General features: G+C 45.9%; 1 protein-coding gene across 1 annotated transcript in view; it reads left to right on the top strand.

Annotated features, from left to right (window-relative positions):
• LHX4 (LIM homeobox 4) overlaps nt 1-24,311 on the top strand; it is a gene marked incomplete at its 5' end in the record, with an annotated part of 82,414 nt that overhangs the window by 19,331 nt on the left and 38,772 nt on the right. Inside the window, one exon of the mRNA XM_083446363.1 lies at nt 17,655-17,826. Within this exon, the coding sequence (XP_083302489.1) occupies nt 17,655-17,826 (172 nt within the window). The remainder of the gene's footprint in view (nt 1-17,654; nt 17,827-24,311) is intronic.

Genomic DNA, 24,311 nt, shown 5'->3' with positions numbered 1-24,311 from the left:
CCATTTAGAAGAAGTGGCAAATAACTGCTGCAGTATCCAGCCCATTGTGTCATAATAAGGATTTCAACCAAGCCCTTAAACTCATGACAACTGTGTTGGAGGAGTCACTTTTCCGACAGTAAATCTCCTTCCCAAAAGCCAGGCATTCTGTTTCCAAGAGTACTCAGCTGAATGACTCTGGGGTGTTTGCAAGCGCTCATTGTTTGTCTCCAGCATGTGGTTTTCTGTGTTTAGAGGTTGTGTAGAGTTCTCCTTGCTCATAGCTGATGATAGAGCTGCTCTGCTGCTTTTTAGGATCAGTTGTGTGACGCTAATCTCTCTCTCTCTCTCTCTCTCTCTCCTATCAGTTTTCCCAGGTTAGTAGAGTTGTTCTTAATTCCTTGTGCTTAATACTTCCTTTCCAGAACTTGAAGAAATGATGTTTAAGGATGCAAAGTTAAGTAAATAAAAAACAAATTGATTTTCGAGGATTATCTGAACTTGAAAAAGGGTGAGAAAAATCATAATCAATCTGATTTAAACCCAACAATCCTTTAATTGCTTCCACCCTTTGATCTCCTAGCCAGGGGTGACATTTTTAGGGTTGAATTATGAACCTCTCCATTATGGAAACACTGACAGAATCTTAACTAGAGTGGCATGGGTGGAACTGTGATGATCAATGGAGGATAGAATCGTACCATGCAACTCTAGTTGAGATTCAGTTGAAGTCCGTTTGGGCATTGCATCCATGATGACTGGGAGTTGTTTAACAATCACAATCACAATCTTTTCTACATTCAGATATACTCACAGCACTGTTGCAATATGCAAGTTTGGCAGTGGTGATGACGGTGATGTTCAGCCTTAGGCTGGCGAGTTGCCAATTTTGCATGTGATGGGTGGCATTCTCCCCCCCCCCTCCAAAAAGGGACAACCTGCATGGCTTGTGGACCCTGAAGTGCTGCTGGATTTTCAGGTGCTGGCAGTGCCCAGGGCTGCTTCTCTTTGATAAAGATTTGGTTGAAGGTCACCTATGCGTTTGTAATATCTCATGCTGACTATTGCAAGGTGAGCTGTTGCCAGACAGAGGTACTGCCTTTCAAGATGGCTCAGGAACTTCAGTTATTGCAGAATTCCATGTCTCTCCTCTTGCAAGAGTGGCCACACAGAGCATTTCACCCACAATCTTGCTCAGCTCTGTGTATTAGCCAGTGGCGTAGCGTGGGTTGTCAGCACCCGGGGCAAGGCAAGTAATTTGCACCCCCTAACCCGTGGATTTGCGCCCCCTAACCCTAACCCCCAGATGTTGCACCCGGTGCGGCCGGGCCCCCCTGCACCCCCCACGCTACGCCACTGGTATTAGCTTCCAGGCCTGGCTCAAAGTGCTGGGGGTGATCTTTAAAATTGGCTTGGTCTGTGGCCTCTCTACGTTTTAGAGGTGCCACTTCCTGGAGAATCCATCACATCTGCTGGGGAAGCTCTTTTTGTTTTTGTTTTTTTTAGAGAAGTGAGGCCTCTAAAGGTATAGGAAGCAACACTTTTACTATGCTGTACCCGCACTCTGCCAGTGTGGTGTAGTGGTTCAGAGCGGTGGACTCGGAATCTGGGTAACCGGGTTTGTGTCTCCGCTCCTCCACATGCAGCTGCTGGGTGACCTTAGGCCAGTCACACTTCTTTGACGTCTCTCAGCCCCACTCACCTCACAGAGTGTTTGTTGTGGGGAAGGAAGGGAAAGGAGAATGTTAGCCACTTTGAGACTCCTTTGGGGTAGTGATAAAGTGGGATATCAAATCCAAACTCCTCCTCCTCCTCCTCCTCCTCCTCCTCCTCTTCTTCTTCTTCTTCTGCAATACCTTGCCGGCAGAGGCATTTTCGCTGTCGTTCCAGTGATTAAATAAAAAATGGCTTTCTGAGCAAGGCTTCTGTGGCTTTCAGTGTGAAGCTGGCTTCTCCCTCTACCACTGGGATTCTGTTGACCTTTCTATGGATGTTTTAGTACAAATTGTTTGACTTGCTGATTTGTGTTTCAAATTGCCTTTTAAAAATTGTTTCATTACTGTGATTTATTGTTGTTTTACTCGTATCGTACATTGCCTCAAGTGCCAAACTGTAGGCAGAGAACGCACACTTGCTATCTATCTATGGCCCACTATACAATACCGTTGTACAGATTTCTCTGGTAATGTATAGAAAGGACTCTGAATGCTCAAAGCACTATATAAATGTTTAGGTAAAGGTAAAGGGACCCCTAACCATTAGGTCCAGTCGGGGACGACTCTGGGGTTGCGGCGCTCATCTCGCTTTATTGGCCGAGGGAGCCGGCGTACAGCTTCTGGGTCATGTGGCCAGAATGACTAAGCCGCTTCTGGTGAACCAGAGCTGCACACGGAAACGCCGTTTACCTTCCTGTCGGAGCGGTACCTATTTATCTACTTGCACTTTGACATGCTTTCGAACTGCTAGGTGGGCAGGAGCTGGGACTGAGCAACAGGAGCTCACCCCGTCCCAGGGATTCGAACCGCCGACCTTCTGATCGACAAGTCCTAGGCTCTGTGGTTTAACCCACAGCGCCACCCATGTCCCTTCCGTGTTTAGTTGCTATTAAAATAGGCCTCTACAATAAATCAAGTTACTTTTAAAATTCTGTTGATTAAATTCTGAAGCTCTATTTTTATTTTATTTGTACATCTTTAATTTCAAGCACAAGAAGTCACAATAGACTGATTATGCCATCAGTATGCTTCATTGTGTGTTCTGTACACGGCAACTTCCTGCAACTGATTAGGGTCAAATCCTGCAACTGCGTTACGGGAGAAGCTTCCCCTTGCTTAAGTCAGCACTTTAGGGCATCACTGAAGTTCTGCCCACTTGATTGACATCACTGTTTCCATGGCAACTAATGCACTTCAAGGAGAAAACAGAGCATGGTTTTATTTTCTTTTTTTAAAAGGGGGACTAAAATCAGTAGCATAAACAAAATCCGCAGTGTTGGGAATGCTATAAAGTTTTCATTGCCACTTATTGGGGAAAGCTGCATAACTCACTGACATTTCGGGAGCCTACGCAGTCTCAAGCAGCTCAGGGCAATAAAAAATTTATAGGGCCCAAGTCTGCATTAATTATGGCTTGCACACAACACTTCCCATTGAAATGCATGGGCGGGCTGAGTAAATAAGGAAGCTTAGCATCAGGACCAGTGCAATCCATCTCTCTAGGGAAAGGGGAAGAGTTGAAATGTATGCTGGGCAGTTAAAGAGGTGGACATCTAGTGGGGAGCGCATATATATAATGTTTATAGAAGCTTCTGGAAATCAGCCAGACAGAAGTCAGTCTGCCTCTTTGATAGTCTTCTTCTTCTTTGGCGATCACTCGTAGCTGAGTAAGATTGTCTTCCATGAACACGGTCTCAACAGTGAGTCCGTAAGTGACTGTGGAGGCCAATTCTGGATCCACACGTCCTTCCACAGTGGGGACATAGGTTTCCAGGCAGGAGTTGATCGCGGTGAGGGTTTGCCAAGTGTGCCTTCCTCTTAGCACGTTTCTCCCTTGCGTCCTGAGTTCGAGTGTCTTCAAAGCACAGGACACCTTTGGTAAAGGCTGTTCTCCAATTGGAGCCCTCGCAGGCCAGTGTTTCCCAGTTGTCGGTGTTTATACTACATTTTTTTTGGTTTGCCTTGAGAGAGCCTTTGAACCTCTTTTTGTTGACCACCAGCATTACACTTTTCATTTTTAAGTTCAGAATACAGTGGTACCTCGGGTTACATACGCTTCAGGTTACATACGCTTCACGTTACAGACTCCGCTAACCCAGAAATATTACCTCGGGTTAAGAAATTTACTTCAGGATGAGAACAGAAATCGTGCTCCAGCGGTGTGGCGGCAGCAGGAGGCCCCATTAGCTAAAGTGGTGCTTCAGGTTAAGAACGGACCTCCGGAACGAATTAAGTACTTAACCCAAGGTACCACTGTAGTTGCTTTGGAATATGATAATCAGGCATCCGAACAACATGACCAGTCCAATGAAGTTGAGTTGCTGCCTAGGGACAGGTGGAGTTTCTCAGCTTGCCTTAATGTCCTGAGGACAGTGGTGTAGCGTGGGTTGTCAGCACCCGGGGCAAGGCAAGTAATTTACGCCCCCCCCCCGCTGCACTGTCCCTCCCCCAGATAGTCCCCCGCTCTCTCTCCGCACCGCACCGCATGCCTGGCACCCCCCCTCCACAGTAGGCGGCGACCCGGCGGCTCGGATCGGATTCGCACAGCCAGCACTGCAGTGAGAGAGAGTGAGTGAGCCAGGTAGGGGCAGAGAGCTGTGAGTGCGAGCGCCCCCCCCAGATGTTGCGTCCGGTGCGGCCGGCCCCCCTGCACCCCCCACGCTACACCACTGCCTGAGGACACATGCTTGCAGTTGGCCTGGTGTATAGATTCTGAAGAACAAAGGTCCACATACAGAAACAGTTGAATCTGGCTTCAGTGCTGGCAATGAGCCAACAGCCTCCATTGCTCTTGAGAGCAGTGCCTTAGTTTAGGGGCCGGGGTGCACACAGGTCTGTAGTTCAACAGAGTGGAACAGCTGAAGAGTTAATGCTGTTCCCCTCAGTCCTCCTGGGATCTGTCTCCTGAGGCAGCTGCTTCACTCTGCCAAATGGTAGAGCTGCCCCTATTTCCAAGGCAAGGGGTACAAGCATGAGTGTTGCCTCAGTAATAGCCTCCCATGAATATGTCCTGATTTGTGGGGTATGAGAGAAAGAGGGGTTCGGTAAGCAATGCCACCAACTGAAGAGGCTTGTTTTAAAAGGGTGGCTTTTAGTGATGCTACAAGATTGCTATTGTTACCAGGTGCACCAACTCTGTGGGACACGGGTGGCGCTGTGGGTTAAACCACAGAGCCTAGGACTTGCCGATCAGAAGGTCGGTGGTTCGAATCCCCGCCACGGGGTGAGCTCCCGTTGCTCGGTCCCTGCTCCTGCCAACCTAGCAGTTCGAAAACACGTCAAAGTGCAAGTAGATAAATAGGTACCACTCTGGTGGCAAGGCAAACGGCATTTCCATGCACTGCTCTGGTTCCCCAGAAGCGGCTTAGTCATGCTGGCCACATGACTCGGAAGCTGTACGCCGGCTCCCTCAGCCAATAAAGCGAGATGAACGCTGCAACCCCAGAGTCGGTTACGGCTGGACGTAATGGTCCCTTTACCTTTACCTGCACCAACTCTATGGGGCTGAGGCCTCTCCCGGTGTGACAGTTGTCACACGTGTGATGTGTGTAATGTCACACGTAATGTGTGCAGGATTTCAGCCCCCCCCCATCAATGTTGGGTACATCTCAGCGCCTGTGATTATCATTTTCTCAGAGGCCAGAAAAGCCTAGAGCAGCCTTTCTCAACCTGTGGGTCCCCAGATGTTGTTGAACTACAACTCCCATCACCCCTAGCTAGCAAGGCCAGAGCTCAGGGCTGATTGGAGTTGTAGTCCAACAACATCTGGGGACCCACAGGTTGAGAACCGCTGGCCTAGAGCCTAGACCCTAGCTTTTAGATGCTGTGCTGAACTGACTGGGAATTCTGGCATCCTCCTTTCAGATTATCTCCTCACTCAAACAGTTGTGGGGCTCAATGAAAATGTTGTTTGAACAGGTTGTTAAAAGAGAGGACATTGTCTTGTCTTCTGAATCATGCAAGGACCGTCCTTCCAGCACTTAGCTTCTCTGAAAGACACTGTCTTAGGGTTAAAGGAGTAGGTCCATTAGCTGGTAACCTAATCAGATCTGTGGCTGCTGAAAGCAAGCTCAGCTACACATGAGAGAGAGATTGAGAGGATGGAGGAGACTACCTAAGTGCTCATAAGTTGGACAAAGGAGGGAGATAACAAGGTTCATATTAGTTAAGCGAGGAAAAATGTTCCCTTGATGTAAATAAATGGCAACAGACTCCCAAATCTCAGCTTGATGCACAGCTGTTGCTGCTTCTAGGCCAGATTATCAGGTGCAATTTGTTACAGTTTGAAAAGGCGATTAATATTTGCTAGTGCAAGGTTAGGCAGCTTTTGAGTTTTCTCTGAATGTGTTGTTACACTGCCTTCGGGATGCTGATGAAGAATTCTGAGAACCAGGCACATACTAAAGTTGATTCAGTAAGCCTTACTTATTTTGCATTTCATAATTTTATTCTGTGGGGCTTGTTTTGTACGTATGCAGTTCAGTGAAATAGTACTCCTACAATGAGATAGGTGGTTCAGGGAATTAAGGAGAGCATGAGCGTTTTGAGTTAGATTGATGCAGAAGTAGAGCTGCCTTTGGTGGTATGTTTCATGAGTGGCTGGTGGCAGGGTTCTGACATGTGTTTTGATGCACAGTTAAGCACCTATTTGTGAGCAATGGAGGAGGTGGGCAGGAATGGGGTGGGGGGGAGTTATCTATCCACATTCATAACTGAGCTTAACACTGTTTCACTGTTAACACTGTTTCACACATGCATGCTTCTCAGGCGATGACTATAACAAGTGATGAACTGCATGTGAAATGGCCACTACAGGCAGAACTTTCATATCACCTTGGAATCAGAAACAGTTGGCTGGATTAAACTAACCTGGCAGGCTAGTAGGAGCCAGCACAAGGGCTCATTTTTATGCATTTAGCACCGTCATATTTGTGGTCATCTTCTAGAAGCCATAGGGGAGAGCTAAGTAATGGATACCAACGACATATTTTTGGTCATAAAGGTAAAGGTCAAGGTACCCCTGACCGTTAGATCCAGTCGCGGACGACTCTGGGGTTGCACGCTCATCTCGCTTTACTGGCCGAGGGAGGTGGCATTTGTCTGCAGACAGCTTCTGGGTCATGTGGCCAGCATGACTATGCCGCTTCTGGTGAAACCAGAACAGAACACGGAAATGCCATTTACCTTCCTGCCGGAGCGGTACCTATTTATCTACTTGCACTTTGACGTGCTTTTGAACTGCTAGGTTTGCAGGAGCTGGGACCGAACAACGGGAGCTCACCCCGTCACGGGGATTCGAACCGCCGACCTTCTGATCTGCAAGCCCTAGGCTCTGTGGTTTAGACTACAGCGCCACCCCGCGTCATGTTAATTTGGGTAAATGAGTAGCCCCCCCCCCCCGCAAAGGGCTGAACACATGGCCCCACATACAGTGGTACCTCGGGTTACAGATGCTTCAGGTTACAGACTCTTCAGGTTGCAGACTCTGCTAACCCAGATATAGTACCTTTGGTTAAGAACTTTGCTTCAGGATGAAACAGAAATCGTCCAATGGTGGCAGCAGGAGGTCCCATTAGCTAAAGTGGTACTTCAGATTAAGAACACTTTTAGGTTAGGAACGGACCTCCGGAACTAATTAGGTTCTTAACCCGAGGTACCACTGTACCATAAACCATCCACTCGCCACCAACATGCAACAGAAACAGGCTGGCGGTTCCTGCCATATGGTCCACACCATTGCAGTTGAAGCAATACTGACCACAAACTTGACATGAGCCAACAGTGTGACGCGGCAGCTAAAAAAGCCAATGCAATTCTGGGCTGCATCAATAGGAGTATAGCATCTAGATCAAGGGAAGTAATAGTGCCACTGTATTCTGCTCTGGTCAGACCTCACCTGGAGTACTGTGTCCAGTTCTGGGCACCACAGTTCAAGAAAGACGCTGACAAACTGGAACGTGTCCAGAGGAGGGCAACCAAAATGGTCAAAGGCCTGGAAACGATGCCTTATGAGGAATGGCTAAGGGAGCTGGGCATGTTTAGCCTGGAGAAGAGGAGGTTAAGGGGTGATATAATAGCCAGGTTCAAATATATAAAAGGATGTCACATAGAGGAGGGAGAAAGGTTGTATTCTGCTGCTCCAGAGAAGCGGACACGGAGCAATGGATCCCAACTACAAGAAAGAAGATTCCACCTAAACATTAGGAAGAACTTCCTGACAGTAAGAGCTGTTCGACAGTGGAATTTGCTGCCAAGGAGTGTGGTGGAGTCTCCTTCTTTGGAGGTCTTTAAGCAGAGGCTTGACAACCATATGTCAGGAGTGCTCTGATGGTGTTTCCTGCTTGGCAGGGGGTTGGACTCGATGGCCCTTGTGGTCTCTTCCAACTCTATGATTCTATGAAGTGGTAACTGGGGGTCCCGTTTTTCCTGTGTCAAATTATTGCAGTTTGCGTTGCTGCTTAGGGTGTGTGTGGGTGATATTCTTCCAAAATAAGAGTTTCCACAAGCAAAGCATTCAGATCTCCCTACTCTCCATTGCTTATCAGATGTTAATTTCATGTGTTGAACCTGAAAGCTCCCAACAGTCTTAAGAAACAGTTCTAAAATGTGTTTGGAGCACCAAGCAAGTTCTCTGCCCAAGCAGTTTCAGTTTCTCTGAAGGACAATGAAACACTTTGAAGTTTCAGGAGCAAAGTACTCAGGATGTTCTGATATTAATGATGTGCAAAGCGCCCGATTAAGACATTTTCCAAATCCCTAGTCAATTCCGAGAATCCTGGAGAGTCATTAATCTCTGTCATATTTGGCACTTTAACATTTTAAGGTATTGCTTCCTATTTTTTTCACAATACTGGTCAAGAGTCAGATTGAAAAGAGCCAAACACATAAAAGCTTCTAAGGCTATTCCTGCGGCCTTAAAAAAGCCCCACTTTAAAAAAAAAAATTGTAATATAAGAGGCTTATGAAATAATTATAGGCCTGTAAGGTGTGCCAAAGCCATATGAAAAATTTCCCCTAATTTTATTGAAATTCCTTCACCTCCTCTTTCCAAATATGTTTCATCTAAGCCAGGAATGGCCAAACTTGGCGCTCCGCTCCAGATGTTTTGGGACTACAACTCCCATCATCCCTAGCTAACAGGACCAATGATCAGGGGTGATGGGAATTGTAGTCCCAAAAACATCTGGAGGGCCAAGTTTGGCCATGCCTGATCTAAGCAGAGCCTTCCAAATTCTCCTTATATTGTATTTTATCATTTTTAAAAAGCCCTTCTCAAATTACCTACAGATGTTTCATGCAATAGTTTCATATACCCTCCAACATTTCTCTGATGGAACTAGGTGTCAGAGACCAGGCTGAGGAGTACAACTCTGTTGAGGAATGGCCTGCTCATGGCTATGATCCTGAAACTCCACAGGAGCAGTGGAGTAGTGTTGATTTGGACAATGGTTTGCTGAGGGGCACAGATCGGAGGACAATAGCTGGGCATAACTGGGAGGTGAACAGCAAGAAGAACGGGAAGAGAGTGAGCTAACTGACTCTCACTGGAAGATGTGCAGCCTCTCAGTCCCAAGGCTAGGAGATTAGATACGGTAACTTAACAAAAGATTCAGTGGTTGAGAACTTTTACTATTTATACCCCTTTTATACATCTTACTGGGTTGCCCCAGCCACTCTGGGCAGCTCCTAACATATATAAAAACATAATAAAACATTAAACATTAAGAAAACTTCCCTATACAGGATTGCCTTCAGACAGCTGGGGGGTCAGATAACTCCAACATTTCTGCAATGGAAATAAGGACATCCTAAGGAAAAGCGGGACATTCTGGGATCAAATGAGAAACTGGGACGGCTTCTCTAAATCAAGGATGTCCCTGCAAAACAGGGACACTTGGAGGGTCTGGTTTCAGGGCCAAGGGCTCAAGGCACTATAGCACTAAATGTGCTTTATGTGTGGTTGCCCTTGAACTTGGTCTGGAAGTTTCAGCTAGTACAGAATACTGCTGCACAGTTACTTTGCGGGGCGTCCCATCACCACTGTTAAAAGCATTGCGCTAGTTGCTAATCTGCTACTGAACTACATTCAAGGTACAGAAAGCCCTCTATTGTTCTGCAGGGGGGTATCCGAAGAGCCACCTCTTCTCCACATCCCAACCCCGTTACATTGACCTGTGAATGAAAATCTGTCAATTGTGCCACATGCCACTTTAGATAAAGCATGCTGTGATTTGAGCTTTCAGTATTGTGGTACCAGTTCATTAGTGACATGGGTGGCGCTGTGGGTTAAACCACAGAGCCTAGGACTTGCTGATCAGAAGGTCGGCGGTTCGAATCCCCGCAACGGGGTGAGCTCCCGTTGCTCGGTCCCTGCTCCTGCCAACCTAGCAGTTCGAAAACACGTCAAAGTGCAAGTAGATCAATAGGAACCACTCCGGCGAGAAGGTAAACGGCATTTCCGTGCGCTGCTCTGGTTCGCCAGAAGCGGCTTAGTCATGCTGGCCACATGACCCGGAAGCTGTACGCCGGCTCCCTCGGCCTATAGAGCGAGATGAGCGCCGCAACCCCAGAGTCGGTCACGACTGGACCTAATGGTCAGGGGTCCCTTTACCTTTACCTTTACCAGTTCATTTGCTGAAAACTTATTTTCTCCCAAACCTTCTCAAATTAGGCCGTAAACCTAACCCCCAGAGCAAGCCCCAACAAATTTAATAGGATTTAGTCCTGAGAAGACACAATTAGGATCGCACTGCCAGTCTATTTTATTTCTGCAGTTTTACATTCCAGTTCAATTTTTACATTTCAGTACTGTTTTATATTCCACTTCTGTACACTGTACGTTTTCTGAATGTAGAGCAGTTTTCGAACCCTTAAGAAACACAAATAATAAACAAAAAAGAAGGGAGGGTTAATTCCTGTTGCCTTTTTGTACAAGACTAGTTCAAAAGCTTATTACCTTAGCTTATGAGGAACGGCTAAGGGAGCTGGGCATGTTTAGCCTGGAGAAGAGGAGGTTAAGGGGTGATATGATAGCCATGTTCAAATATATAAAAGGATGTCACATAGAGGAGGGAGAAGCGGACACGGAGTAATGGATCCAAACTACAAGAAAGAAGATTCCACCTAAACATTAGGAAGCACTTCCTGACAGTAAGAGCTGTTCCAGAGAAGCGGACACGGAGCAATGGATCCAAACTACAAGAAAGAAGATTCCACCTAAACATTAGGAAGCACTTCCTGACCGTAAGAGCTGTTTGACAGTGGGATTTGCTGCCAAGGAGTGTGGTGGAGTCTCCTTCTTTGGAGGTCTTTAAGCAGAGGCTTGACAACCATATGTCAGGAGTGCTCTGATGGTGTTTCCTGCTTGGCAGGGGGTTGGACTCGATGGCCCTTGTGGTCTCTTCCAACTCTATGATTCTATGATTCTATACCTCTCTACTGTGGATCCACCAACATGATTCAATGGGGGGCCCCCACGTGCTGAGATTCCCGTATTGGAGGGGGTTGGACTAGATTACGCTTGGGATCCCTCTTCAATTCTATGATTCTAAGTCGCCTCCTTTTCCTGTACATTCTGTGATCTTGGCAAGTCCTGGAGGTGTGTCTGGGGTGGGCGAGTGGGAAGGTGCATGAGGACAAACGAGGGAAATGAATTTGTAGCTAGTCAATTAAGCAGCAACGCTAATCCAATTACGTATTGTGCTGAATGTCTACTGAGAGGCAAATGCGGAGGAAACATATTTATTTTCATAAGATGGGTGTTAGCTCAGAGGTGAATCGGAGACATTTGTTGCTTTAAAGCGCTAGACTCTAATCTGGTCACTATGCAGAATTCCATTAACATGATTCCTGTTATGTTAAATAATTTAGTTAAAATAAATTAGATAAATGAAAGCTGTTTGCCAGGCCTATGATAGCAGTGGAAGAGTTGGCCTGGCAGCCATTCACACAAAAGACAATTCTATTTAAGAAGACAAAGCGGGCGTATAGATTTTTTTATTGACTCCTGCTTATTTTCGTCTTTCACCGTTCAAGCTAGGGAGGCGTTTTGCCACATTTTGGTGGGCTTCCATTTTGTGCCATGTGGGACAACCAGGTGGGATGGATTAGGAAAGCAACAATCAGGAACTCTTGGGCAGGGCCATTCCATCTAATGTGATTGATTCTTTTAATTTTAAATTTCGTTATTGTGAGCTATTGTAAGGCTAAAGCAGAATCTCAGCATTGCAATAAACAAACAAATAGTGATGGGGAGGGGCTCAGTTATTGTTTTGGAGGTCAGTGGGGAGGACACTGAAGACTCGGCTACATTAGTAAAGGAAAAGCGTTTTATAACACAGTGACACCAGATGGTGCTGTGGAGTCCCGCCGTTCGCCAACGTGATTTCCCATTACGAAGTTTACAACGAGTTTTCCTGAAACACATTTTTGATGGGTCTAGATCCAGCCTGAGATCTAACGCAAAGCAGCCGTCTTGCCAAACAGCAGAGGCAAAGCTTTTCCTGAACTCATCGCTCCAGTCTGCTGCTGCCTGAAATATTCCATGCTATTAACACTCTTTTGTCAAGTCAAATACTTTGAGTAAAGGTAAAGGTAAAGGTAAAGGGACCATTAGGTCCAGTCGCGGACGACTCTGGGGTTGCAGCGCTCATCTTGCTTTATTGGCCGAGGGAGCCGGCGTTCAGCTTCCGGATCATGTGGCCAGCATGACTAAGCCGCTTCTGGCGAACCAGAGCAGTGCATGGAAACACCATTTACCTTCCCGCCAGAGCGGTACCTATTTATCTACTTGCACTTTGATGTGCTTTCGAACTGCTAGGTTGGCAGGAGCAGGGACCGAGCAACGGGAGCTCACCCCGTCGTGGGGATTCAAACCGCCGACCTTCTGATTGGCAAGCCCTAAGCTCTGTGGTTTAACCCACAGCGCCACTTCCCATGGTGCCTGACCATTGGCCATGCTGGCTGGAACTGATGGGAACTGGAGTGCCACAGGCTCTGGAGGCTACCACATTGACAACCCCTGACTTAAGGAATCTCACAGAGATAGTCCTGTTTTTAGAAACCCTCCTTCAGCCCCCCATAGGTGGTGTTTTGGCTGCCTTCCTAGTTGACTTTGAATAGGCTTGCATCAGCAGTCTTTATTGGTAGTCAAACAACTAAGAAGGACAGTGTACGACTTATGTACAACATCCCATTTTAAAAATGGCAACAATCTAATTAAAATGTTCTTGTGCAACTTGGTGGCTGACTCATTCAACGAACGCTCCCTTTTGGCATTAGTTATCCCTGGACGGACAGGACGCGGGTGGCGCTGTGGGTTAAAGCCTCAGCGCCTAGGGCTTGCCGATCGAAAGGTCGGCGGTTCGAATCCCCGCGGCGGGGTGCGCGCCCGTTGTTCGGTCCCAGCGCCTGCCAACCTAGCAGTTCGAAAGCACTCTCGGGTGCAAGTAGATAAATAGGGACCGCTTACTAGCGGGAAGGTAAACGGCGTTTCTGTGTGCAGCTCTGGCTCGCCAGAGCAGTGATGTCACGCTGGCCACGTGACCCGGAAGTGTCTTCGGACAGCGCTGGCCCCCGGCCTCTTGAGTGAGATGGGCGCACAACCCTAGAGTCTGTCAAGACTGGCCCGTACGGGCAGGGGTACCTTTACCTTTTTATCCCTGGACGAGGGCACAGCACTAACCCCAAACTTCTCCACAACAATGTTTTTCTGCATATTGGATTTACTTAGCACAGCTTCCCAGCCACATTGCTGGGACGCGTGGCTGGGGGTGCTATGTTGCAGTGGCTTGGTTAAGAACAGCATGATCTCCACCGGGTCATCTGAAACCCACTGGTTTCGCTCCTTTCTAAAAAAATAAAAATAAATTGGCCTTGCCAGAGTCATCAGACAGCTTCGGAGTCGTTCAGCTGGTGGCTTGCTGAAAAGGACCATTCTGTTTGATCAAAGATTTGCAGCGGCAGCCTAGCTGAACTTGGGTAGGACATGGTTAGAAGCACTCTTTTTATTTTTCACTTAAGTGCTGCCTCTGGGAAAAGGCTGCAGCTGAGCGCATGGTATTCTGCATGGCTTTGCATTCGGGAAGGTCTCTTGGCATCGCCTGATAGGACAACTGAGGTGCTGCCAGTCAGACAGGTAAAGGTAAAGGGACCCCTAACCATTAGGTCCAGTCGTGACCGACTCTGGGGTTGCGGCGCTCATCTCGCTTTATTGGCCGAGGGAGCCGGCGTACAGCTTCCGGGTCATGTGGCCAGCAGGACTAAGCCGCTTCTGGCGAACCAGAGCAGCGCACGGAAACGCCGTCTACCTTCCCGCCAGAGCAATACCTATTTATCTACTTGTACTCTGACGTGCTTTCGAACTGCTAGGTTGGCAGAGGCAGGGACCGAGCAACGGGAGCTCACCCCGTCACGGGGATTCGAACTGCCGACCTTCTGATCGGCAAGCCCTAGGCTCTGTGGTTTAACCCACAGCGCCACCCATGTCCCGCCAGTCAGACAATACTGAGCTAAATCCACCACTGGTCCAACTTGGTCTAGGCAGCTTCCTATGCTTTTCTAATCTTTTGAACCTGAAAACAGAACAAAGCGTTTGGTGGAGGAGACTGGAGGAACAGCAGGGCAATCTAGAAGTGAATTGCATTCATCTGTGGATTCTGGAACGGAATGTGCTCTGTTAATCACGATGAGTTTAAATAGCATTTTCCACAGGTCTTTTTAAAAAGCCTCAGTTCTTGATGGTTGGTGCCTTTGTGTTTAGAGTAGGAGACAGTTGCTCTGAAAAGCTGAAGGTAGTTTGATACAGGTATACGATGGGGGAAATATATAATTTACCTTAAAAAACATTGTAAACTATTAAAACTATTGGAATAGCACTTGTAGTTCAATGCTGAATTTTGGTTATAATTGAGATGTAAGAGATGTGGATTAATAGACAAGATGCAGGAGGAAAAGGTTAATATGAGGACCCACAAAGGAAAGTCCAGGAGATTCTTCGGAATTCTCTTTTTATGTTGGTTGTTTGATAATTGTTTGTAAATTTCAAAATACAGAAAAACTAAATAATTTTTTTAGAGCCAGTGTGGTGTAGTGGTTAAGAGCAGTAGTCTCGTAATCTGGTGAACTGGGTTCGCGTCTCCGCTCCTCCACATGCAGCTGCTGGGTGACCTTGGGCCAGTCACACTTCTTTGAAGTCTCTCAGCCTCACTCACCTCACAGAGTGTTTGTTGTGGGGGAGGAAGGGAAAGGAGATTGTTAGCCGCTTTGAGACTCCTTCGGGTAGTGATAAAGCTGGATATCAAATCCAAACTCTTCTTCTTCTTCTTTAAAAATAGATACAGGTATACAATATAGGGTACCCATTGTTTCCTTTGTCCCATGGTCATCTCTGGAGAAAGATGTCTTGTGAGTTTTTGATGGACCACAGAACCTTGCATGCTCTCTGACTCCAGAGACAGTGGTTGGTTATGTCTGTACAGCAGGGGCAGTCATGGGTCTATCATTCCACCTTCAGTTCTCTTCAAAAGCAACGCCCGTCTCCAGCAATAGAAGGCTCCTCAATAAATAAGCCAATCAGCTTGGCTGTTTCATTTGGATTCCAATACAAAAGGTTCCATCGCTCTTGCTCCTGAGAAGTCTTTCCCGGCCATCCAGAGGATTTGTAGCAGCATCAAAAGGCAACAAATCCTTGATATTTACTGTGAGCCAGTCTCCTGCCACTCCATCGCTACCCAAGAGGATAGCAAAACAGGAAGGCTCTGATGCATAAACATCTCTCGCAGTATTACACTAAACCTGCTCTGCCGTTTGACTCCTCAGAAATCAATCTTCTTTCAGGCATGTATATCAGAATTTATGCGCATTGCTTTTACTGGGTAATCTCCCTTGGCAGATTTTTACAACACATTCCATTATTTCGAACTATAGGCGGATAGAAATAGAGACGAACACACAGATATGCACATCAGTGTTACCTGTTCTGCCTGCAGACAGACAGTTTATATATAGGCAGAAGCCCTCTTTAGTTGTTGGGCTTATACTGGGGAGGGGAATGGTAATCCTATCTAGATCTACTTATAACAACTTATTTGGACATATATATTAAATTATACAGGGCCTTTCCACTCGGTGCCAGCCAGCCCATGAGGCTCAGTGAGGCAGTCAACCTTGAGCAGCAGGCTGGGGGCAGCTGGGGGGCGGGCAGCAAATCTGGGCCCCCCAAAGGATCTTTCCACTTGCCACCTCCAGCGCTTGTCACCCATTGCCACGGCCTCCCCCTCCCCACCTCCTGCTCCTCTCTGCTATTTGATTCAATCGGTGTATATAGGGGACAAAGCTGTTAAATGGGTGCAATATTTGGACGCCCTGATTCAGACAATGACGATTTCATTGTTTACAAGTACAGTGGTGCCCCGCAAGACGAAATTAATTCGTTCCGCGAGTCTCTTTGTCTAGCGGTTTTTTCGTCTTGCGAAGCAACCCTATTAGCAGCTTAGCGGATTAGCGCTATTAGCGGTTTAGCGGCTATTAGCGGCTATTAAAGTCTTAAGGGATTAGCGGATTAGCTGCTAAAAGGCTATTAGCGGTTTAGCGGCTTAGAAAAAGGGGGTGGGGAGGCAAAAAAAAATCTCAAAACTCGCAAGACATTTTCGTCTTGCGAAACAAGCCCATAGGGAAATTCGTCCTGCGAAGTGCATTGAAAAACGGAAAACCCTTTCGTCTAGCGGGTTTTCCGTCTTGCGAGGCATTCGTCTTGCGGGGCACCACTGTATAATAACCAATAATTTCATTGTTTACAAGTATAATAACCAATGATATGAACCTCAAAATACAAACATATTTTAAATGAAAATATATACACAATAAAGCAATCCTATTATATAAGCACCCATAATTAAAATATGCCAAATATGCCATAAAACAACAGCAGCAGGAGACTTGGGCTACAAGATCCAGGGCGTGCCTCTTTTAATATGCACCACAATTCCTGCAAGTCACAGGGATGGGTTTTCACAATAAATTCTGTGTCACAGTTCTTCTCCAGCGCCGAGGGCCTTCTGGCGGTTCCCTCATTGCGAGAAGTAAGGTTACAGGGAACCAGACAGAGGGCCTTCTCGGTAGTGGCGCCTGCCCTGTGGAACGCCCTCCCAGCAGATGTCAAGGCAATAAACAACTATTTTACTTTTAAAAGACAACTGAAGGCAGCCCTCTTTAGGGAAGTTTTTAATGTCTGATGCTGTACTGTTTTTAATATTCAGTTGGAAGCCGCCCAGAGTGGCTGGGGAAACCCAGCCAGATGGGCGGGGTATAAATAATAAATTATTATTATATTATTATTATACGCAGGAGCTGATCTCAGTTACTAGCTCCTACAAGCTGTGTGGCAGCTGCCCCGAGCCAGTTTGAGGCTAGTTCATGTAGAGAACCAAGAGAAATGGCCAAATTGGTACGGATGGTAAGTCCAGACAGAAATGGTGTGCGAACAGTAGAGGAATATGAGATATCCTTTTGTTAGGAGCGCTGTTTGTTATACTGTGGTACCTCGCAAGACGAATGCCTCGGAAGACGAAAAACTCGCAAGACGAAAGAGTTTTCCGTTTTCTGAGTTGCTTCGCAAGACGGATTTCCCTATGGGCTTGCTTCGCCAGACGAAACGTCTTGCGCCTTTTTTTTAAAGCCGCCAATGCATTCCTATGGGAAACCGTCAATACACAGCGGTGCTTCGCAAGATAAAAAAATTCGTAGAACGAATTAATTTCGTCTTGCAAGGCACCACTGTACATGTTGAACCAGCAGTTCCAATACACCTTTCCCCACTTCAATTGTTCAAGCAACAGATTAGGTTGCTGCCATTATCCCTCTAGGTCAGAAATGGTCATGCACTGAAGTCTTTTCTTGCTCTGCAGTGTTTTTGGGTAGGGTTTTTTTTTTTTTGGCTGATGTTCTTTCTTCCTCCGCCAGAGATCCCCCAGTGTGCCGGCTGCAACCAGCACATCCTGGATAAATTCATCTTGAAAGTCCTCGACCGCCACTGGCACGGTTCTTGCCTCAAGTGCGCAGATTGCCAAATGCAGCTGGCAGACCGCTGCTTCTCCAGAGCCGGGAGCGTCTATTGCAAAGAAGACTTCTTCAAGTAGGTGCAGAGAACTTTCCAGTTTCACCTTGGGGAGTTTGCTAGCCCTGCAGGATATGCAGTCTCACTTCCTTTCAAAGGAGATGTTTGCTGATACTTCAACATACAATTTTCGCTTAATTGAGAGATCACATAGTGACTGAAAGGGCAAGCAGGCAAACTATGATGATAATGCAGACCCACCATACAGGATTGCTGTAAATATTACTGTTATGAAATTCTTGATAAAAGTGCTATAGAAAATCTGGGTACAGCATTTCTAATTAATATCATATTCTGATGCTGTGGCAACGGTATTTATTTTGTACAGATACATAGATATATATCCTGCCTGCTTCACAGAAATCTCCAGCTTTGCTCCCTTGATGTAATTATTGCCAATGTAATTGTTTTTCTGTCCAACACACCTACTTCCTTATAGTCAGAGGGGGGCAACAAGAGCAGTATGTGTTTTCCGGCCAATATTTTCTTCTTGGGAGGATTGAAATAGCTATTGAGAACTTACTTCTGAGCAGACATGTTTAGCCCTATGCAAATAACTTATGCTGGGGCATTTTCCCCTGTTTTCCCAGTTCTAATGTTCTTTACCCTAGGTAAAGGTAAAGGGACCCCTGACCATTAGGGCCAGTCCGTGACCGACTCTGGGGTTGCGGTGCTCATCTCACTTTATTGGCCGAGGGAGCCGGCGTACAGCTTCCGGGTCATGTGGCCAGCATGACTAAGCCGCTTCTGGGGAACCAGAGCAGCGCACGGAAACGCCGTTTACCTTCCCTCCGGAGCGGTACCTATTTATCTACTTGCACTTTGACGTGCTTTCAAACTGCTAGGTTGGCAGGAGCAGGGACCAAGCAATGGGAGCTCACCCCGTCGCAGGGATTCGAACCGCCGACCTTCTGATTGGCAAGCCCTAGGCTCTGTGGTTTAACCCACAGCGCCACCCGCATCCCCTAACTCAGTGCAAATCAACAGAAGCCTCAGTAAAGGTAGCTTAATATCTTTGCGCCATTTAATCCATGAAATAAGTGTGATAAAATAATTTTTAATAGCATATGAAGGAGTACTTGTATAACATCTTAGTGCCCTTTTGTATTCAGTGCGGGATTTATGTATAAGCTAAACAAGCTATAGCTTAGGGGCCCCTCCCCTAAAAAAATTTAAAGGAAAAAACACCTGGGTTTACATATAAAACAAATAAAATAAAACCTACATACAGCAACAATGTTTTGTGTTGTGTAGGCTCCTATGATGTAAGTCATGGGCCCCGCCTGCTAGCCTGGTCCCTAAAATATCACTGGTTTGTTCATTTCTATATATAGGGTGCTTACATTCTGCATGGACTGGTTGCAGGGCAACATGTGCAAATGGCTTGAGATACCTATTAAAGGTAAAGGGACCCCTGACCATTAGGTCCAGTCGTAACCGACTCTGGGATTGTGGCACTCATCTTGCTTTATTGGCCGAGGGAGCCGGCGTACAGCTTCTGAGTCATGTGGCCAGAATGACTAAGCCGCTTCTGGCAAACCAGAGCAGTGCACGGAAACACCGTTTACCCTCCTACCGGAGCGGTACCTATTTATCTACTTGCACTTGACGTCCTTTCGAACTGCTAGGTTGGCAGGAGCAGGGACCGAGCAACGGGAGCTCACCCCATCGTGGGGATTCGAACCAGCAACCTTCTGATCGGCATGTCCTAGGCTCTGTGGTTTAACCCACAGCGCCACCCGCGTCCCGGAGATACCTATTAGGCCCATCAATTACCATATAGCATATATTCAACACAAAAGACAGCAACAATTTGTTGTTGTCAAAGGACAGCTGGACATTTAAAGGGCACCATTACCTTCAGTAGCTTAGGGCCTCATCAAACCTTAATCCAGCCCTGTTTGTATTCATTGATCAAAGCACAGGAAGCCAGCAACAGAGATATGTTCTTATGGAGCAATTAGGCAGAATCCTATGTCCATACATAAAAAGAACTTGACTTACTTGTGTGTTTGGGTTTTTTTTGCCAGATGCTGTTATGGGCAATGCCCACTGCCAAGCCGTTTTCTGCCCTAGGCAACTACATGCACACACACACACACACTACAATTGCTCACTTCGTTTTTCAAAAACAGGTGTCTACATACGAATTACTCTAAAAATGATAAAATCCTTCAAAATAGAAAATGAAAGGAAAATATTATCAGAAAATTCTAAGATCCAACAAAAACTGGTCTGTATCAAAGTGTGCCCCTCCGAGATCTGTGCCCGAAGCGACTGCCTTGTTGGCCTAATGATAGCACTGGCCCTGGTTGTGGGGCATTCCTGACAGGGAAGATGCCTCCTAAACAGTGCTGGATTTACGTATAATCTATACAAGCTATAGCTTAGGGCCCCACTCTCTTGGGGGCCCCCAAAAAATTAAAGGAAAAAAAGCTGGATGTACATTTCTAAAAATATGATAAAGAACAAATAAAAAAAACACCTACATACAGTTAGAGCTTCATAATTATTTAACTATTAATATAATTCTTCTTAATTGTGTTTCACTATTAATATACTTCTTAATTGTATTTCAGTTCAACGATTGCTTTGATAAAATACATATTTTGTTATGTGCAAATGGCTTTAGATGCCTGTTAGGTCCATAAATTTCCATACAGCATATATTCAGCACAAAAAAACAGTAACAATTTGTGGCTGACAAAGGACAGCTGGACATATAAAGGGCCCCATTGCCTTCAGTAGTCAAACCTAAATCTGACCCTGCTCCTAAAGAATTGAGCAGGGTCCTCTGAAGCCGTTTGCCTCCTCTCTCCAGACCAACCCTGCCTTCTGTCTGGGTCTTCTTTCGCTGGACAACAATTCTTCTCATCTATAGCCTTTCTAGTGCTTGAGGAATGCACTAGAAAGTCAGGATCAAACTGTTTTATTTAGCTATTTTTTATTTACATATTGGGACGCGGGTGGCGCTGTGGGTTAAACCACAGAGCCTAGGGCTTGCTGATCAGAAGGTCAGCAGTTCGAATCCCCGCGATGGGGTGAGCTCCCGTTGCTCGGTCCCTGCTCCTGCCAACCTAGCAGTTCGAAGGCACATAAAAGTGCAAGTAGATAAATAGGTACCTCTCCGGCGGGAAGGTAAACAGCGTTTCCATGCGCTGCTCTGGTTCACCAGAAGCGGCTTAGTCATGCTGGCCACATGACCCGGAAGCTGTACACCGGATCCCTTGGCCAGTAAAGCCGCAACCCCAGAGTCGTCCACTACTGGACCTAATGGTCAGGGGTCCCTTTACCTATTTACATATTAAATTTGTATACTGCCCTTCATCCGAAGATCTCAGGGCGGTTCACAACATCAAAATACTCTGTTGAGAGCTCCCTCTCTGTCTCCCTAAGGCTTTGAAGGGTCAAGGAAGCATTTCCAAGAGCAACAATAGGGAGCATATTACTACAGTCAAATAAATGAATAAATACAAATTCCCTCTGGGGTTTCATCATGAGCATTTGTTTTTCTTTGTTTCCTATGGGAAGGCCCTGTAATACGCATTTGTGGAAACTCTTACCAAAGCACTTGGCATCTGCAGTAGCTGCAGTTCGAAATTAAATTAATAATAGAATTACCTCACGAGTCCACAAGGAGAGTGAAGCGTTTGCCTAGAGCTGTGGTTCCCTAAATCCACAATCCCTTCAGCCACTTGAAAATGGCAAAGTTTCTCTGCGGACCACTTACTGGTTGTTTAGCTGTAGTGCGCTGTGCTAGATGCTGTGTATGAAATGCAAATTTCAATGCAATTAAAGCCAATATAGATATTTAATGTGATGGATATTCTTCACACGCATGCTACAGACCACCTGAAGCAAGCTCATAAACCTCTGGTGGTCTGCGTATCACAGTTTGGTCTGGAGGATGTGTTTTGAGTTACCCTGGTGGACGAAGCTGAATGGTGGGTTTGTCTTCTTTCATGTTTACGAGGCTTCAGCCTAATCCATTGAAAGGGCATAGTTGTCTCTCTTTTGCTCGGATTTCAGTGCACTGGGTTAAGGAACTCCTGGTAGACACACCTTGAGTAGAAGATTTGTGAGTAGTCAAAGCTCAGGCGCTGTTTTGTTTTTTCTCCCTACCTTTTGACAGTTTACTATTGAATGGCCTTTAAACATAAGATACATTTTCTTTATCCTGTTATCTGACAGTCTGTTTGAAGGTTCTGAAGAGGTGCCTAGTAGAATCAAGGACAAAAAATGTGCCTTTTTCTTTATTGCCTAATTAAGACAGAAAGGAAATCCTCAGGCCTTCAAGTACGGTAGTTCATCATGTCCCAATTAAACTGCAGTTTTAAGGTGGCAATGACAAGCTCTACACAAAGGTGTGAGAAGCTTCATCTAGCTGCTTTTTTAAAAAAAATCAGATAGTTGGCTGATGTCAAAACATTTCAGGTGACACCATCATAGAATCATAGAATCATAGAGTTGGAAGAGACCACAAGGGCCATCGAGTCCAACCCCCTGCCAAGCAGGAAACACCATCAGAGCACTCCTGACATATGGTTGTCAAGCCTCTGCTTAAAGGCCTCCAAAGAAGGAGACTCCACCACACTCCTTGGCAGCAAATTCCACTGTCAAACAGCTCTTACTGTCAGGAAGTTCTTCCAAATGGTTAGATGGAATCTTCTTTCTTGTAGTTTGGATCCATTGCTCCGTGTCAGCTTTGTGCATCTCATATTCTGGGCCCCAGCTACAGAGCATGATGGTGCATTGCCACGGCTTCCTCAAGTTGTTGTCTTTTCTCCCTCAATCCCTTCAGCAGCTTCTGTTTCCATTCCAATAACTCGTCCTTTGATGAGAAGGCAGGTAATAACTATTCTGGGCCCAGCCAAGAGGGAGCTACAGTGCCTATAGATTCCTCCCCGGTTATAGCGAAGAATGATTCTGGAGGAGCTACCTTGTCTTCTGCTGCTAGTTGGTTGGGCTGGCAAGCTCATCTCAGCCACTTAGTCGTCGAGGGGAAAGAAAATTGTACTATTCTTCTTCTTTAGCGACCACACGTAGCCGAGTAAGATTGTCTTCCAGGAACATGGTCTTAACAGTGAGTCCGTGAGGGACTGTGGAGGCCAATTCTGTATCCACACGTCCTTCCACAGTGGGGACATCGGTTTCCGGGCACGAGTTGATCACGGTGTGGATTTGACAAGTATGACTTCCTCTTAGCACATTTCTCCCTTTCGTCCTGAGTTCGAGTGTCTTCAAAGTGCACAACACTTTCGGTAAAGGCTGTTCTCCAACTGGAGTGCTCGCAAGCCAGTGTTTCCCAGTTGTCAGTGTTTATACTACATTTTTTTTAGATTTGCCTTGAGAGAGTCTTTAAACCTCTTTTGCTGACCACCAGCATTACGCTTTCCATGTTAAGTTCAGAATACAGTGGACCCTCCAGATACAAACTTAATTTGTTCCGGGGGTCCATACGTATCCCGAAAAGTCCGCATCTAGGGGCGCCGCTTCTGTGCACATGCGCAGCAAAACCCAGAAGTATACACTTCCGGGTTTGCCACGTTCGCAACTCGAAAGTTACGTTACCCGAATGTAACGTAATCCAAAGGTCCACTGTAGAGTAGTTGCTTTGGAAGATGATAATCAGGTATCCGCACAACATGACCAGTCCAACGAAGTTGATGTTGAAGAATCATCGTTTCAACACTGGTGATCTTTGCTTCTTCCAGTACACTGGCATTAGTTTGCCTATCTTTGCAAGTGATGGATAATTTTTTTGGGAGACACTGTTGATGGAATCTTTTGAGGAGTTGGTGTTAAGTTGTGGGTGAACATATCAGATGACACAGCGATTCTTCAAACAGCTCTTGTTTATTCACAGGCCACAACAGAACTGAACTGAAGGGTTCAGTCAGCCTGCTTATATAGAGCTCCACTACAACACAACTGTAACAATTTCCTAAAACTATTCAATCACTGAACGTCACTTTCGATCCCTTATTTGCATAACTATCTACAGTATCCCCCTGCTGGCCCAGGGTGAGAACTTTAGTACATAACACCTGGAGATGGCGTTTATAAGTGGTCCATGTTTCACAAGCATACAGCAAGAAAATTATACACTTCTAGGCCATCTACCTGGGTGTGAAATCTTTGTTTTTGGGTTCAGGACAGGTGTTCGTGAAGGCCTGCTTGAGCATCATGCCGCTCATCACTTTGGCTGGCCAGTGATAGACCTCTTTGCAAATTTATTTATTTATTTAATAATATTTATTAAAAGTTTAAAGATTACAGAAAAAAATGGGGAAAAGAAAGAAAAAAAATAAACAATACAAATCAATACGTTACAATACATAAAAAAGAAAAAAAACAAAGGACACAATACATCAAAACACAAACAAAAACAAAAACAATTAAAAACACATCCAATATTTATCATTATCTTTCATTAACTTGTTTCCTCGACCTCCTCCCACCTCCCTTTTTTGTATTCTAGTTATTAATTATTTCAGCAAATC

Source organism: Podarcis tiliguerta, assembly GCF_965153285.1.
Source record: "Podarcis tiliguerta genome assembly, chromosome: 6".
In the NCBI taxonomy this organism is placed as follows: Eukaryota; Metazoa; Chordata; class Lepidosauria; order Squamata; family Lacertidae; genus Podarcis; species Podarcis tiliguerta.
The sequence above is the reverse complement of the archived record's forward strand: the minus strand, read 5'-3'. Positions and strand labels throughout refer to the sequence as shown.